Source organism: Salvelinus sp. IW2-2015, linkage group LG32 (genome assembly GCF_002910315.2).
Source record: "Salvelinus sp. IW2-2015 linkage group LG32, ASM291031v2, whole genome shotgun sequence".
Taxonomy (NCBI): Eukaryota; Metazoa; Chordata; class Actinopteri; order Salmoniformes; family Salmonidae; genus Salvelinus; species Salvelinus sp. IW2-2015.
This window is the reverse complement of record NC_036871.1, coordinates 750,146-767,104: the sequence shown is the minus strand read 5'-3', so window position 1 is coordinate 767,104 and position 16,959 is coordinate 750,146. Positions and strand designations below refer to the sequence as shown.

Sequence of the window (16,959 nt, the reverse complement as noted above, 5' to 3'; positions counted from 1 at the left end):
CATCATCTCCATCCCTCAAACAGTATTCTACAAGAGCACAGACACAAGGGACAACAGACACACCGGTCTCTACATTGCAGATGAGCTGAAGGCAGTCATCAATGACCTTGGAACACAGAAGGTATTTGCACTGGTGACAGACAAGGCTGCGAACATGAAGGCTGCTTGGTCTAAAGTGGAGGAGTCCTACCCTCACATCACACCCATTGGCTGTGCTACTCATGCATTGAATCTGCTCCTCAAGGACACCATGGCACTGAAAACAATGGATACACTACAAGAGAGCCAAGGAAATGGTTAGGTATGTGAAGGGTCATCAAGTTACGGCAGCAATCTACCTCACCAAGCAAAGTGAAAAGAAGAAGAGCACCACATTGAAGCTGCCCAGCAACACCCKTTGGGGTGGTGTTGTCATCATGTTTGACAGTCTCATGGAGGGGAAAGAGTCTCTCCAAGAAATGGCCATATTACAGTCTGCCGATATGGACAGCCCCATCAAGAGGATCCTCCTGGGTTATGTATTTTGGGAGAGAGTGGTAAGCAGCCTGAAACTCCTGAAACCTATAGCAGTAGCCATTGCACGGATTGAGGGAGACAATGCCGTCCTGCCTGATGTTCAGACTCTGCTTGCAGATGTAAGAAATCCGTACTGCCCTGCCCACTTCACCGCTGCTCCAAGCAGAGGAAACCGCAGTTCTGAAATACATCAAAAAGCATGAAGACTTCTGCCTGAAGCCCATTCACGCCGCAGCGTACATGTTGGACCCCAAGTCTGCTGGCAAGAGCATCCTGTCTGGTGCAGAGATCAACAAGGCCTATGGTGTCATCACTACCATGTCTCGCCACCTTGGCCTGGATGAGGGCAAGGTTGTGAGCAGTCTGGCGAAGTACACTTCCAAGCAAGGGCTTTGGGATGGAGATGCAATATGGCAGTCGTGCCAAAATATCTCATCAGCAACGTGGTGGAAGGGACTTTGTGGATCTGAGGCTCTTTCCCCTATTGCCTCCATCATCCTCCAAATCCCACCAAAATCATCCGCCTCAGAGCGCAACTGGTCCTTGTTTGGAAACACACATCATTTTACAGATGTATGTTGAAAATGTTTTTGGGAGATGCGATGGATCATTGGGGATCATTCAATATTCTCTTTCTTTTGTTGTTCAGTGAAATCATCCCATGTGAAGAGTCAACTCATTTCATTTAAGTTCAATTTGTAACTAAATTGTTTGTTTTATTTCTATTGGAAGAATTTAATCATTTGCAATTATGTCTACTTATGATAAGGTAAAAGGTTTATGTTTCTGTCTCCATATGATATGGTAAAGATAACCAATGCAAAAAAACATCTACATTTAAATGGTATTAATATTCATTTGCATATATTTCCATTAATTCCCATATATTCCCGTTAATTCCCATATATTCACGTTAATTCCCATGGAAAGTTTCCACCTCTGAATATTCTTCAAAATGTGCAACCCTAGGTACAGCCTGTATTTAGAATGGATTAAAATCCGWTTTTTTTTGTCACTGACCTACAAATTGTAATTTTTGGGACAAATCCAGTACAACAGATTGCTGAGGTACAACTCCATATTTTCAAGCATAGTGGTGGCTGCATAATGTTATGGGTATGCTTGTAATCTTGTAAACTGGGGAGTTTTTCAGGATAAAAAAGCAACTGAATGGTGCTAAGCACAGGCAAAATCCTATCGGAAAACCTGGTTCAGTCTGCTTTCCACCAGACACTGGGAGATTAATTCACATTTCAGCAGGACAATAACCTAAAACATAAGGCCAAATCTAAAATGGAGTTGCTTACCAAGAAGACAGTGAATGTTCCTGAGTGACCGAATTACAGTTTTGACTTAAATTAAAAAATCTATGACATGGCTTGAATGGTTGTCTAGCGATGATCAACAACCAATTTGACAGAACTTGAAGAATTGTGAAAATAATCATGAGAAAATATTGTACAATACAGGTTTGCAAAGCTCGTACAGAGTTACCCTGAAAGACTCACAGTTGTATTGGCTGCCAAAGRTAAATTTAACATGTATTCTTATGTAAATGAGATATTTTCATTTTCAATACAATTGCAAGCATTTCTAAAAACATGTTTTCACTTTGTCATCATGGGGTATTGTGTGTAGATGGGTGAGAGAAAAACATATTTAATCCATTTTGAATACAGCCTTAAACACAACAAAATGTGGAATAAGTCAAGGGATTTGAATACTTTCTGAAGGCACTGTATGTACAGTATTAGGGAATGGTGACTAAGCATCAGGATACAAATTCAGCAACAACAAAAAAAACATCCCTTTTTCAGGMCCCTGTCTTTCAAAGWTAAYTYGTAAAAATCCMAAWAAMTTCACAGATCTTCATTGYRAAGGGTTTAAACAMTGTTTCCCATGCTTGTTCAATGAACCATAAACAATTCATGAACATGCACCTGGGGAACGGTCGTTAAGACACTAACAGCTTACAGACGGTAGGCAATTAAGGTCACAGTTATGAAATCTTAGGACACTAAAGAGGCCTTTCTACTGACTCTGAAAAACACCAAAAGAAAGATGCCCAGGGTCCCTGCTCATCTGCGTGAACGTGCCTTAGGCATGCTGCAAGGAGGCATGAGGACTGTAGATGTTGCCAGGGCAATAAATTGCAATATCCGTACTGTGAGACAGCGCTACAGGGAGACAGGACGGACAGCTGATAGTCCTCGCAGTGGCAGACCATGTGTAACAACACCTGCACAGGATTGGTACATCCGAACATCACACCAGCGGGACAGGTACAGGATGGCAACAACAACTGCCCGAGTTTACACCAGGAATGCACAATCCCTCCATCAGTGCTCAGACTGTCCACAATAGGCTGAGAGAGGCTGGACTGAGAGCTTGTAGGCCTGTTGTAAGGCAGGTCCTCACCAGACATCACCGGCAACAACGTCGCCTATGGGCACAAACCCACCGTCGCTGGACCACACAGGACTGGCAAAAAGTGCTCTTCACTGACGAGTCGCGGTTTTGTCTCACCAGGGGTGATGGTCGGATTTGTGCTTATCGTCGAAGGAATGAGCGTTACACCGAGACCTGTACTCTAGAGCGGGATCGATTTGAAGGTGGAGGGTCCGTCATTGTCTGGGGCGGTGTGTCACAGCATCATCRGACTGAGCTTGTTGTCATTGCAGGCAATCTCAAAGGTGTGCGTTACAGGGAAGACATCCTCCTCCCTCATGTGCCCCTTCCTGCAGGCTCATCCTGACATGACCCTTCAACATGACAATGTCACCAGCCATACTGCTCGTTCTGTGTGTGATTTCCTGCAAGACAGGAATGTCAGTGTTCTGCCATGGCCAGCGAAGAGCCCGGATCTCAATCCCATTGAGCACGTCTGGGACCTGTTGTATCGGAGGCTGAGGGCTAGGGCCATCCCCCCCAGAAATTTCCGGGAACTTGCAGGTGCCTTGGTGGAAGAGTTGGGTAAAATCTCACAGCAAGAACTGGCAAATCTGGTGCAGTCCATGAGGAGGACAAGCGCTGCAGTACTTAATGCAGCTGGTGGCCACACCAGATACTGACAGTTACTTTTGATTTTGACCCCCCCTTTGTTCAGGGACACATTATTCCATTTCTGTTTGTCACATGTCTGTGGAACTTGTTCAGTTTATGTCTCAGTTGTTGAATCTTGTTATGTTCATACAAATATTTACACATGTTAAGTTTGCTGAAAATAAACACAGTTGACAGTGAGAGGACATTTCTTTTTTTTCTGGGTTTATGATAAACAGAGTAGCAGCAGCATAAATTATGACTGTGTGTGTGTGTTGAGTCAGTATAAATGTCTGTGCATGTTCTATGTTTTGCTGTGTCAGTGTGTGTGAGTGAGAGAGTAGAGTCATGTGAGTGTGCATAGAGACAGTACAAAAATAAAAAATAATGTACAAGGGTCTACTCAGATAGTCCGTGTAGCCATTCTGTTAGCTATTTAACAGTTTTATGACTTGGGGATAGAATCTGTTCAGGAAACTGTTGGTGTCAGACTTGATGCACCAGTATCGCTTGTCGTGAGGAAGCAGAGATAACAGTCTATGGCTTGGGTGGCTGGAGGCTTTCCTTTCACACCGCCTAATATAGAGTTCCTGGATGTCAGGGAGCTCGGCCCCAGTGATGTACTGGGCTGTTAGTATCACCCTCCGTAGTGCCATGCGATCGAGGGCAGTGCTGTTGCCATACCAAGCAGTGATGCAGACAGTCAAAATGCTCTCAATAGTGCAGCTGTATAACTTTTTGAGGATTTGAGGGCCCATACCAAACCTTTTCAGCCTCCTGAGGGGGAAAAGGCACTGTCGCTGACCTCCTCCCTGTAGGCTGTCTCATCGTCGCCGGTGATCAGGCCTACCACCGCTGTGTTGTCAGCAAATTTTATAATGGTGTTGGAGCTGTGCGTGGCCACGCAGTCATGGGTGAACAAGGAGTACAGGAGGAGACTAAGCACACACCCCTGTGGGGCCCCCGTGCTGAGGGTCAGCGCAGCGGAGGAGATGTTGTCCTACCCTCACTACCTGGGATCGGCTTGTCAGGAAGTCCAGGATCCAGTTGCAGAAGGAGGTGTTCAGTGCCAGGATCCTAAGCTTGGTGACGATGGTGTTGAATGCTGAGCTGTAGTCAATGAACATCATTCTCACCAAGTATTCCTCTTATCTAGGTGGGTGCAAATAAAATTGCGTCGTCTATGGATCTCTTGGGGCGGTTTACAAAATAAAGAATTAGAGTTCTTGGGAACAGGAATGATGGAAGTAATCTTAAAATACTTACAGACTAGGACAAAGAGAGGTTTAAAATTACCGTGAATATGCCTGCCAGCTGATATGCGCATGCTCTGAGAATGCACCATGGAATATCGTCCAGCCCAACAGCCTTGCGAGTGTTGACCTGATTAAAGACCTGACTCATGTTGATGTCGGAGAGCGAGATCACCCAGTCTTCTGGGTCGTTTAGGGCCCTCATGCATGGTACGTGTTGTTATTATCGAAGCGTGCAAAATATGCATTGAGTTCGTCTGGAAGAGATGCATTGTTGGGCACATGCGGTGGGCGGCGTAATAACAAATGTGAATGAAAATTTGGAAGAAATTAAGTTTATCCAAATAGGCCTTCTCGTCTGATATTCACTTGTCATCACAGTCCCTAAGGACAGTCTTACACTTTCAGGATGAACAACGGCTGTCCTAGTCTACAGTTGAAGTCGGAAGTTTACATACACTTAGGTTGGAGTCATTAAAACTCATTTTTCAACCACTCCACAAATTTCTTGTTAACAAACTATAGTTTTGGTAAGTCAGTTAGGACATCTACTTTGTGCATGACACAAGTCATTTTCCAACAATTGTTTACAGACAGATTATTTCACTTATAATTCAGTGTATCACATTTCCAGTGGGTCAGAATTTTACATACACTAAGTTAACTGTGCCTTTAAACAGCTTGGAAAATTCCAGAAAATGATGTCATGGCTTTAGAAGCTTCTGATAGGCAAATTGACATCATTTGAGTCAATTGGAGGTGTACCTGTGGATGTATTTCAAGGCCTACTTCCAAACTCAGTGCCTCTTTGCTTGACAACATGGGAAAATCAAAAGAAATCAGCCAAGACCTCAGAAAGATTTTTGTAGACCTCCACAAGTTTGGTTCATCCTTGGGAGCAATTTCCAAATGCCTGAAAGTACCACGTTCATCTGTACAAACAATAGTACGCAAGTATAAACACCATGGGACCACGCAGCCATCATACCGCTCAGGAAGGACGCGCGTTCTGTTTCCTAGAAATGAACGTACTTTGGTGCGAAATGTGCAAATTAATCCCAGAACAACAGCAAAGGACCTTGTGAAGATGCTGGAGGAAACAGGTCCAAAAGTATTTATATCCACAGTAAAACGAGTCCTAAATCGACATAACCTGAAAGGCCGCTCAGCAAGGAAGAAGCCACTGCTCCAAAACCACCATAAAAAGCCAGACTATGGTTTGCAACTGCACATGGGGACAAAGATCGTACTTTTGGGAGAAATGTCCCCTGGTCTGATTAAACAAAAATAGAACTGTCTGGCCATAATGACCATCGTTATGTTTGGAAGAAAAAGGGGAGGCTTCCAAGCCGAAGAACACCACCCCAACCGTGAAGCACGGGGGTGGCAGCATCATGTTGTAGGGGTGCTTTGCTGCAGGAGGGACTGTTGCACTTCACAAAATAGATGGCATCATGAGGCAGAAAAATTATGTGGATATATTGAAGCAACATCTCAAGACATCAGTCAGGAAGTTAAAGCTTGGTCGCAAATGGGTCTTCCAAATGGACAATGACCCCAAGCATACTTCCAAAGGTGTGGCAAAATGGACAACAACGTTATTGGAGTGGCCTTCACAAAGCCCTGACCTCAACCCTACAGAAAATGTGTGGGCAGAACTGAAAATTCACCCAGAAAATTCACCCAACTTATTGTGGGAAGCTTGTGGAAGGCTACCCGAAACGTTTGACCCAAGTTTAACAATTTAAAGGCAATGCTACCAACTACTAATTGAGTGTATGTAAACTTCTGACCCACTGGGAATGTGATGAAAGAAATAAAAGCTGAAATAAATCATTCTCTCTACTATTATTCTGACATTTCACATTCTTAAAATAAAGTGGTGATCCTAACTGACCTAAGACAGGGAATCTTTACTAGGATTAAATGTCAGGAATTGTGAAACGCTGAGTTTAAATGTATTTGGCTAAGGTGTATGTAAACTTCCGACTTCAACAGTAAATCCCAAATGGCACCCTTATACCCTATGTAGTGCACTACTTTTGACCAGGGCCCACAGGGTAGAATTGACCAGCACAGCTGTCTAGGCCCCTTACTTTTTTCAATCTTTACTGATGACATGCCACTGGCTTTGAGTAAAGCCAGTGTGTCTATGTATGAGGATGACTCAACACTATACATGTCAGCTACTACAGCGACTGAAATGGCTGCAACACTTAACAAAGAGTTGCAGTTAGTTTCAGAGTGGGTGGCAAGGAATAAATTAGTACTACATATTTCAAAAACTAAATGCATTGTTTTTGGGAAAAATCATTCACTAAACCCTGAACCTCAACTAAATCTTGTAATAAATAATGTGGAAATTGAGCAAGATTAGGTGACTAAACTGCTGGAGTAACTCTGGATTGTAAACTGTCATGGTCAAAACATATTGATACAACAGTAGCTAAGATGGGGAGAAGTATGTCCATAATAAAGCGCTGCTCTACCTTCTTAACCCCACTATCAACAAGGCAGGTCCTGCAGGCCCTAGTTTTGTCTTACCGTTTAGTCAAGTGGTCACGTGCCACAAAAAGGGACTTAGGAAAATTGAAATTGGATCAGAACAGGGCAGCACGGCTGGCCATTGGATGTACACAGAGAGCTAATTTGAACTGCTGGCACACAAATCGGACACCCATGCTTACCCCACAAGACATGCCAGAAGAGGTCTCTTCACAGTCCCCAAGTCCAGAACAGACTATGGGAGGCGCACAGTACTACATAGATCCATGACTACATGGAACTCTATTCCACATCAAGTAACTGATGCAAGCAGTAAAATTTGATTTAAAAAACAGATAAAAATACACCTTATGGAAACGCAGGKACTGTGAAGCAACACAAACATAGGCACAGACACATGCAAACACACACACACGATAACATACGCACTATACACACACGTACACATGGATTTTGTACTGTAGATATGTGGTAGTGGTGGAGTAGTGGTGCAGCCCAAAACTTAGCTATTCCCATAATGTTGAAAAGCACCAATTTAAGCCAAAATAGCCACAGCCTTACCTGACATTCTCATAGCGATGGATATAGATTCTGTGAAACTGGTGCTGGAGGTGCTCGTCATCCACATTTGTCATGTCGTTGATCATCTCCAATACCACAAACCGGGGTAAAACGGACAACACCAGCCTTTCCTGTAAAGAAAAGGAGCATCCTGGTAAATATACGTAGCTTTTTGGGCATAACCGGGGGAGAAATGTAACCACTCAAAAAAATTAAAAACAGAGCTACAGATGCAGGGACTGACCATCCATGATGTTAAAATTATAGTTTTAATCATGGTTTTAGGCTATACAGTGTTTCTTTACATTTACTTTGTTTACAAACATTGGAGGAAAACAAGGTTATATTTGGGATTTTGATAGGGTACAAGAGCTGAACTACGATCATGGGGTATTTATAAGTTATATTCTTCAAGAATTAATGGGTGCATATCATTAATTTACAAGTAAAAAAAAAAAAAAAATGTAGCAACTGCTGATTTCCCTTTTAAAAAACAGCATCCAAGTAAAAAATAAAAACATCTAATAGCCACCCGCCTTATAAATGCTATAAGCATGTATGCATTTAAGTATGCTCTCATAAGAAACCATGGGCCTTTAATATATGTACCTCTATTAATKAATATACCTTTAATATATGCATTATAAATGCATCATACATTTTTCATAATGTACTTTGATACAGGTGTGTGATGCATTATGATTCATGGATTTATAGCATTTATATGCAATTAAAAGAGACATTGAGCTTTTATGAATGCTCATAGCAAGTCTTATAACACACTACGGCGTGATATATTTTCATTTAAGGATCATATCACTTCCACCTTACCTGTCACCCTAGACCCACTTCAATGTGCATACCACCCCAATAGATCCACAGACGATGCAACCGCCATCGYACTGCACACTGCCCTATCCAATCTGGACAAGAGGAATACCTATGTAAGAATGCTGTTCATTGACTATAGCTCAGCCTTCAACACCATAGTAGCCTCCAAGCTCATCATCAAGCTTGGGGCCCTTGGTCTGAACCCCGCCATGTGCAACAGGGTCCTGGACTTTCTGACAGGCCGCGTTCAAGTGGTGAAGGTAAGAAACAACATCTCCACTTCGCTGACCCTCAACATTGGGGCCCCACAAGGGTGCGTGATCAGCCCCCACCTGCACTCCCTGTTCACCCACAACTGCGTGGCCATGCACGCCTCCAACTCAATCATCAAATTTGCAGATGACACAACAGTAGTAGGCCTGATTACCAACAATGACGAGACAGCCTACAGGGAGGAGGTGAGGGCCCTGGCGGAGTGGTGCTGGGAAAATAACCTCTCGGTCTTCATCAACAAAACGAAGTAGCTCATCGTGAACTTCAGGAAACAGCAAAGGGAGCACAATCCTATCCACATCGACGGGACCACAGTGGAGAAGGTGGAAAACTTAAAGTTCCTCAGCGTACACATCAGTGACGATCTGAAATGGTACACAGTGTGGTGAAAAAGGCGCAATAGCGCCTCTTCAACCTACGGAGGCTGAATATATWTTTCTTGGCCCCTAAGACCCTCAGAAACCTTTACAGATGCACAATTGAGAGCATCCTGTCGGGCTGTATCACCGCCTGGTACGGCAACTGCACCGCCAGCAACCACAGGGCTCTTCAGAGGGCGGTACGGTCTGCCCAACGCATCACCGGGGGCACACTGTCTGCCCTCCAGGACACCTACAGCACCCAATGTCACAGGAAGGCCAAAAATATCATCAAGGACAACAACCACCGGAGCCACGGCCTGTTCACCCCGCTATCATCCAAATGACGAGGTCAATACAGGTGCATCAAAGTTGGGACAGAGAGACTGAAAAACAGCTTCCATCTTAAGGCCATCAGACTGTTAAATAGCCATCACAAGCTGGCTACCACCCGGCTACTCAACCCTGCACCTTAGAGGCTGCTGCCTTATATACTGKACATATACATGGAATCCCTGGCCACGTTAACAATGTTTACATACTGCTTTACTCACCTCACATGTATATACTGTATTCTATTCTACTGTATTTTAGTCAATGCCACTCCGACATTGCTCATCCTAATATTTATATATTTCTTTACTCCATTATTTAACTTTTATATTTGTGTATTGTTGTGTATTGCTAGATACTATTGCACTGTTGGAGCTAGGAACAGAAGCATTTCGCTACACCCGCAAGGACATCTGCTAAATATGTGTACGTGACGAATACAATTTCATTTTATTAAATGCATAACGCAAAATATAAACGAATGCTCCTTAGAAAGTATAACCAAAAGCATTTCTCTGCTACAGGCCTAAGAAAAGAGCAAAATAATAATGATTGTTATGAATTCCCTGCCAGTGACTATTATCAGCACCTCACAGCCCTGAGCTGAACTCCACTCCCCTACCCCCATGACTGGAGCCTGAGAGTGTAGGGGGTACCATAAACCTGCCTCTCTAACTCTCTCTGACCTGTGTGACCTGGGACCTGATAGGTTGCTAAGGGGCAAGTTGTTAGGGGGCAGGACAGCTGACAGCTGTTCTGACTGTGCAAGCCAGTGTCTCTTCACTCCTCTGGAGTGGACTTGTGGGATGGCGTGTGTGCAAAAGTGAGTTGTTATTGTTTTAACTTGTTATTGTTGTTGTGTGTTTACTACTTACTGTTCGTAGTTAATGATAATTGCCTAGTTAAAAAAAAAAGTCTGCTTTTCTAGCCTTGATTTATACAGCACTTACCAGTGCACTTGCTGTGCTATTGTATTGGATTCATGCTCATGCTATGCTGATTGTGTACAGCCTATTCATTACTGTTTATCTCCTGTATTACAGAACCACATGCATCCCACATCTATTCCCTGTCTGTTGCGTGTGTATGGCAATAAAGTTTTCTTGTGTGTAACTATGAGGTTGCCTCATTTCCCTCTTAACAGCGGAGGTGCTAGCAGGTCACAGATCAGTGCTAACAGAGTCACTCTCTTTCATTGCTTCTTTGCGCCAATTGCATCAATTCATTTACAACACAATATAAACTGGTGGTTCATTGAACGTGTTACCATTCTAAAAGCATGTGTATGCTACAGACTTTAGCAAATGGTGCTTCTTTTATGGCGTAATTTCCCTCTCGCGATTCGAAGGCACAACGATGCATGTTGAGAGCGTGGGAAATAATGTTGAGCGTAGGTGGAGAGAGGTAAGAGTTCAGATAAAAAGTCTTGAGGGTGCAGAAGATCATGTTGAGGAGCTGAGAGAGAGCAAAGAGCTCAGACGAAAATGCTGCGTGCTAAGACAGTGGAATTGAGTGCAAGATATTAAGTGTCGAGCACAGCATCTCCCTGTTCATGGTATACTTGCCTGCGCTCTCTCAAAATGCAGCAGCTGTAAGCTGTGCTACGCGATATGATTTCTGTGTGCTCGCAAATCTACAATGACATGCTGGCTTGCTATAATAAGCAGCTCTAGATGCGAGGGGAAAACAAATATATTTATATTATCTATAAAGATGATAAAAAGGTCATTAGGTACCAAAACATTTCACATTTGATAAAAAGTCTTACTAAACATTCTGGTTGATACATATCGTACCAATATATTGATTCACTTCATGACCGGTTGGTTCTATGTTAAAATKATAAATAAAATGTTATTTAMATTTTTTTTTTAAATCAGTTGTTGAGAGCAGGGAGATAGAGCCATTGAAAAAAGCATATTTTTATTTGTATAGAAAAATCCACATTACATAAATGTGATATTGCAAAAAATTCAAAAAAACTGTTTTTGCTTTGTCATTATGGGGCACTGGGTGCAGACCCAGGAAAAAACGATTTAATCCACTTKAGAATAAGGCTGCAGCGCAACAAAACGTGGGGGGGAAATCAAGGGGTCCGAATACATTCCGAATGTACTGCATGCATGTACAGTTGAAGTCAGAAGCCTACACACACTAGCTAGMTAGCTTAAATGCAATAGGTTCATGGTCTGGGTCAGGCTGGGCTGTTTCACTGCAGCTTAAGCCTGTTGGATGAGTCTAGCTAAATTGAAACTGCTTGGTAAGAGCATACTTCCACCATCAGGTGAGTTCATTTTGGAAAAGAAAAACGACATATTTGCTAGCTATATTTTAAAGACTTGCTACTGACTACTGAACACTTTTTGCCAAACAAGTTCATCCCCTGACTGTTTATTGATGAATTGGCAACTGAAAAGTTGCGAAGAGGCTGAGGTTTGTGGGTAATAAAGAATAGACTTGTACATGTACACATTAGTGTTTCATTAGTTAGTTAAGTTACTGAGTAGGCACATTGTTATTCCTGTTTTTGTTGATATTGCATTTCAAGTGGAGAGGGAGTTAGATCACTAGAAAGGATCATGATGACAGACCAGTRTGAAAGCTGTTGTTGCACTCAATACTTWTGAACTGAATATTGTGTGTGAATTGCCCATTTATATAAGTGGTACTAACAAAGGGAATGGCTTGTTCAGCAACATGAGCAGTAAATGCTAACACGGCTTTGGTGACGAATGGTATGTCACGGAGGTGACTATGTATAGTGCCTTCATAAAGTATTCAGACCCCTTGACGTTTTCCACATTTTCTTACATTACAACCTTATTCTAAAATTGACTAAACCGTTGTTTTCCAGCAGTCTACACACAATACCCCATAATGACAAAGCAAAAACAGGTTTTAAGAATTGTTTGCTAATTTATTAAAAATAAAAAACATAAATATCACATTTACATAAGTATTCAGACCCTTTACGCAGTACATTGTTGAAGCACCTTAAGCAGTGATTACAGCACTGAGTCTTCTTTGGTATGACGCTACAGGCTTGGCACACCTGTATTTGGGGAGATCCTTTCAAGCTCTGTCGGGTTGAATGGGGAGCGATGCTGCACAGCCAATTCCAGGTCTCTCCGGAGATGTACGATCGGATTCAAGTCCGGGCTCTGGCTGGGCAACTCAAGGACATTCAGAGACTTGTCCCGAAGCCACTCCTGCGTTGTCTTGGCTGTGTGTTTAGGATCGTTGTCCTGTTGGAAGGTGAACCTTCACCCAAGTCTGAGGTCATGAGCGCTCTGGAGCAGGTTTTCATCAAGGATCTCGCTGTACTTTGCTCCGTTTGTCTTTGTCTCAATCCTGACTAGTCGCCCAGTCCCTGCCGCTGAAACACATCCTAACAGCATGATGCTACCACCACCATKCTTCACCGTGGGGATGTTGCCAGGTATCTTCCAAACGTGATGCTTGGCATTCASGCCAAAGAGTTCAATCTTGGTTTCATCAGACCAGAGAATCTTGTTTCGCATGATCTGAGAGTCCTTTAGGTGCCATTTGGCAAACTCCACTGAGGAGTGGCTTCCGTCTGGCCACTCTAACATAAAGGCCTGATTGGTGGAGTGCTGCAGAGATGGTTGTCCTTCTGGAAGGTTCTGTCAGAGTGACCATTGGGTTCCTGGTCACCTTGCTGACCAAGGCTCTCCTCACCCGATTGCTCAGTTTGGCCAGGCGGCCAGCTCTAGGAAGAGTCTTGGTGGTTCCAAACTTCTTCCATTTAAGAATGATGGAGGCCACTGTGTTCTTGGGGACCTTCAATGCTGAGGCCACTGTGTTCTTGGGGWCCTTCAATGCTGAAGACATTTTTGGTACCCTTCCCCAGATCTATGCCTCCACACAATCCTGTCTTGGAATTCTATGGACATTTCCTTCAACCTCATGGCTTGGTTTTTGCTCTGACATGCACTGTCAACTGTGGGACATAATATAGACAGGTGTGTGCCTTTCCAAATCATATCCAATCAATGGAATTTACCACAGGTGGATTCCAATCAAGTTGTCGAAACATGTCATGGATGATCAATGGAAACAGGATGCACCGGAGCTCAATTTGAGTCGCATAGCAAAGGGTCTGAATACTTATGTAAATAAGGTATTTCMGTTTTTTATTCGACTTGAATATTTTTGTATAACTGTTATCTTGATACAGTCTGAATGTTTGTTTAAATTACCACAGTAGTGGGTAAAAATGTGAAGACCAACAGGCTACGAAAAAGTTATTATTTTGTAACCTAACTATTTAAAAAACAWTGACATGCATAGTTTAGACACCGCTTTATTGCATTTAGTCATCCCMCAAATTCAGCCATTGAAAGCCTTGACCATTATGTCCTTCCTCACGGAAYGGCCTGCTGACAACAGGGTAGCATGTTTAGATGTGCTGCTCTAGAGTTCCATGGCCCAGCAGACTAACCTGGTGACGGGGGAAAGACGCATGTTAGTTTGGGAGATCTTTAGAGGGAGGAGAGAGCATAAGTTTTGAAGTGAGTAAAGTAAATCTAACCAGTGACCCTTGACTATATGCTTTATAACACAGACAGCAATATTGAAGGTGCATTACGTATACTATTACGAGCAGAGCCTACTTCTCTGTGCTCTGGAGAGATTGCAGGTAGTTGGTCAGAAGGCTCTGGAGGTCCTTGAACCATTCTGTCTATGTAGCACCTGGAGAGGGATGGATAGAAGTACTGAGTGTGGTTTAAAGAMACAGCAAGAGAGTTAACGTGTAAAAAGTATTACATTGTTGATTATTGAGGACTAAGGGGGCCTTCAAATCAGACAAATGCATGTGTAAAAGACGCAGCAACTCAATGGTTTTCAATTTCAGGAGTGTGTTGGGGGTGGCGCTAGCATTGTGTTGCGCTGTCTGTCAGAAATGTTGCAAAGACGTATCCATTGGTTCAAGTTGTATCTYCATGTCTAACTTACCCCCTTACTGGGCGACTTCGTTTAGCATGGCCCGGTGCCCCGGATGGGTGAAKMTTTCACTTAAGGACCAATGGAATGGTCTACAAGTGCAAACTCCATCCATCCAGGGCACTGGGCCATGTTAAACTAACTGACCCACTCTGACCCCTAAGCCCTCACCCGTGACCTCCCATTGGCCCAGGGCATCCTGTCTAACCCTCTAATCACAGTCTCTGTGATTATTCTAGTAGACAGGTTTWTTGTGCATAGGGTTTCTCCACTCCTCATATGAGTTGAGTATTAGTTCTTCAAATAGTATCGGTAGGGAGYTCAAAAAGGAGGGAATTGATCTGTCAWCTGGAGGGCTGCTGGGTTCATGTCCTAAAGATRTCCCCTACTGTTGGGCCCTTGAGCAAGGCCATTAACAGCACAACATGCTCTCCGTCCAGTGCTGGTCTCAACTGTGAGTGATGTGTCCAGTCATGACACTAACATGGGGTGCTCCATGTTCCTGCTGGTAGCAGGCCTTAACCTGGATGGTGGGAAATGCCTTGCCTTGGAGTATGGTTGAATCTATCTCCACCAGGCTCCTTGGAAATCAAATGACAAACCTGCATGGATTAGCAAGAAAGTTGTACCTGTATTTAGAMAATTGTAGTCAAGACAGAGACAGATTTTTTTAAACCGGACTCCACAGGTTTTTGTTCCAGCACTCTACTAACACTTCACTCAACTAATTGTGGACTAAATTTAAGACCATGATAAGTTGAATTAGATGGCTGTGCTGGGCAGGAAGAAAAAACATTCACAGAGTTCAGTCCACTGGGACTAGGGTTGCAAAAATCAAGTAACTTTCCCAAAATCCCCAGGTTTTCCAGAAATCATATTTGTAGGATTCCAGAGTTCCTGCTTATTCCGGGAATATTCCAACCGAGTTTTCTGGTAAACCTGGGGATTTTGGGAAAGTTACTGGATTTTTGCAACCCTAGTCCCAGTGGACTGAACTCTGTGCATGTTTTTTCTTCCTTGCGAAAGTTAACAGATTTTTGCATCTACCTGGGACAGAAATCATCCACGTTTGTATTATAGAACAAAATCACTAAGTAAGAATGAGATGACAATTCTGCATGATATAGACAATAACATGTGTGGATCTACTGGTAATTGCAACAGTTACCTGTTTTTCTATCTAGGGCGGCAGGTAGCCTAGCGGCTAAGAGCGTTGGGCCAGTAACCAAAAGTTCGCTTGATTGAATCCCTGAGCTGACCAGGTGAAAAATCTGATGTTCACTTGAGCAAAGCACTTAACCCTAATTGCTCCTGTAAGTCGCTCTGGATAAGAGCATTTGCTAAAATTCTGTCTGAGTATTATGTGCTTAAGCCTTTAAAATATAACTAGCAAATATATTGTTTCTTTTCTAGAAACCTATCATTAGCTATATTAATGAACTCAGCTGATGGTGGGAGTTAGTTAGCTAGCAAACTAGATTAGCTAGCTCTTCCCCAGGAGTTTCCAACCTAGCTAGCTTGCTACCTAATTTATGGACTTTTTAAAACCTTTATAGATAATATAAAAATAGACATTTTGCACTCATATCTAGAGCTGGCTAATAGAGCAAGCCAGATGATAGTACAGTAGCTAGGATGAATACAATGTGTGACAGTAGCTATATGGTAGACATTTGCTAGATAATTGAGTGATGAAATCCAAAGGAAGGACATCACATCAGAATTTTTTTTATAGCGGAACTGGAAATTACTGAGTGTACCATTACAGGTATCCACTGGCAGGCAAATCTTTAAATAATGAGATCATCAAAAACCTACTGAAATAGCATTAGCTATCTAGCTCTTACCTGAGAAGAAGCGACTTCCTGGGAGTCCACCATGTTGCAATGTGACAAATGGCTAGGTACCAACCTGGGGATGTAACCATCACGTTGTATGGGTCCTGGCTTCCATTTAGCTAGCCAATCAATGGCATTATAACACAAAACGGCACTATGATTGGTCAATAAGTGTGCCTATCATATTTTAGTAACGTGAGAGCAGAGCAGGGAGATGTGTGCTCGACATGTGATTTCTTGCTCTCAATTCCACTTTTTGGGCACGCAGCATTTCTCTCTGAGCTCTCGACTATCTCTCAGCTCGTCAACATGATCCTCTGTGACCTTGACAAATTTTCTCCGATTTCAACTCTCTCCGCGCACGCTCAACATTATCCTCCACGTTCTTTGACATTCCTCCATGCTTCTTTGAATTATGAGACGGAAATTACGGCATATTCTTTGCAGTGCGCCAGTGTCACATTTGATGAAGTATAACACAAG

General features: G+C 43.0%; 1 protein-coding gene across 3 annotated transcripts in view; it reads right to left on the bottom strand.

Annotated features, from left to right (window-relative positions):
* The window catches only part of adcy8 (adenylate cyclase 8 (brain)), a 198,123-nt gene that overhangs the window by 97,621 nt on the left and 83,543 nt on the right, over nucleotides 1-16,959 (bottom strand). For all 3 annotated transcript variants that reach the window (XM_023977858.2, XM_023977855.2, XM_023977857.2), the window contains exon 3: nucleotides 7,878-8,008. In XM_023977858.2, coding sequence (XP_023833626.1) covers nucleotides 7,878-8,008 — 131 coding nt within the window. The remainder of the gene's footprint in view (nucleotides 1-7,877; nucleotides 8,009-16,959) is intronic.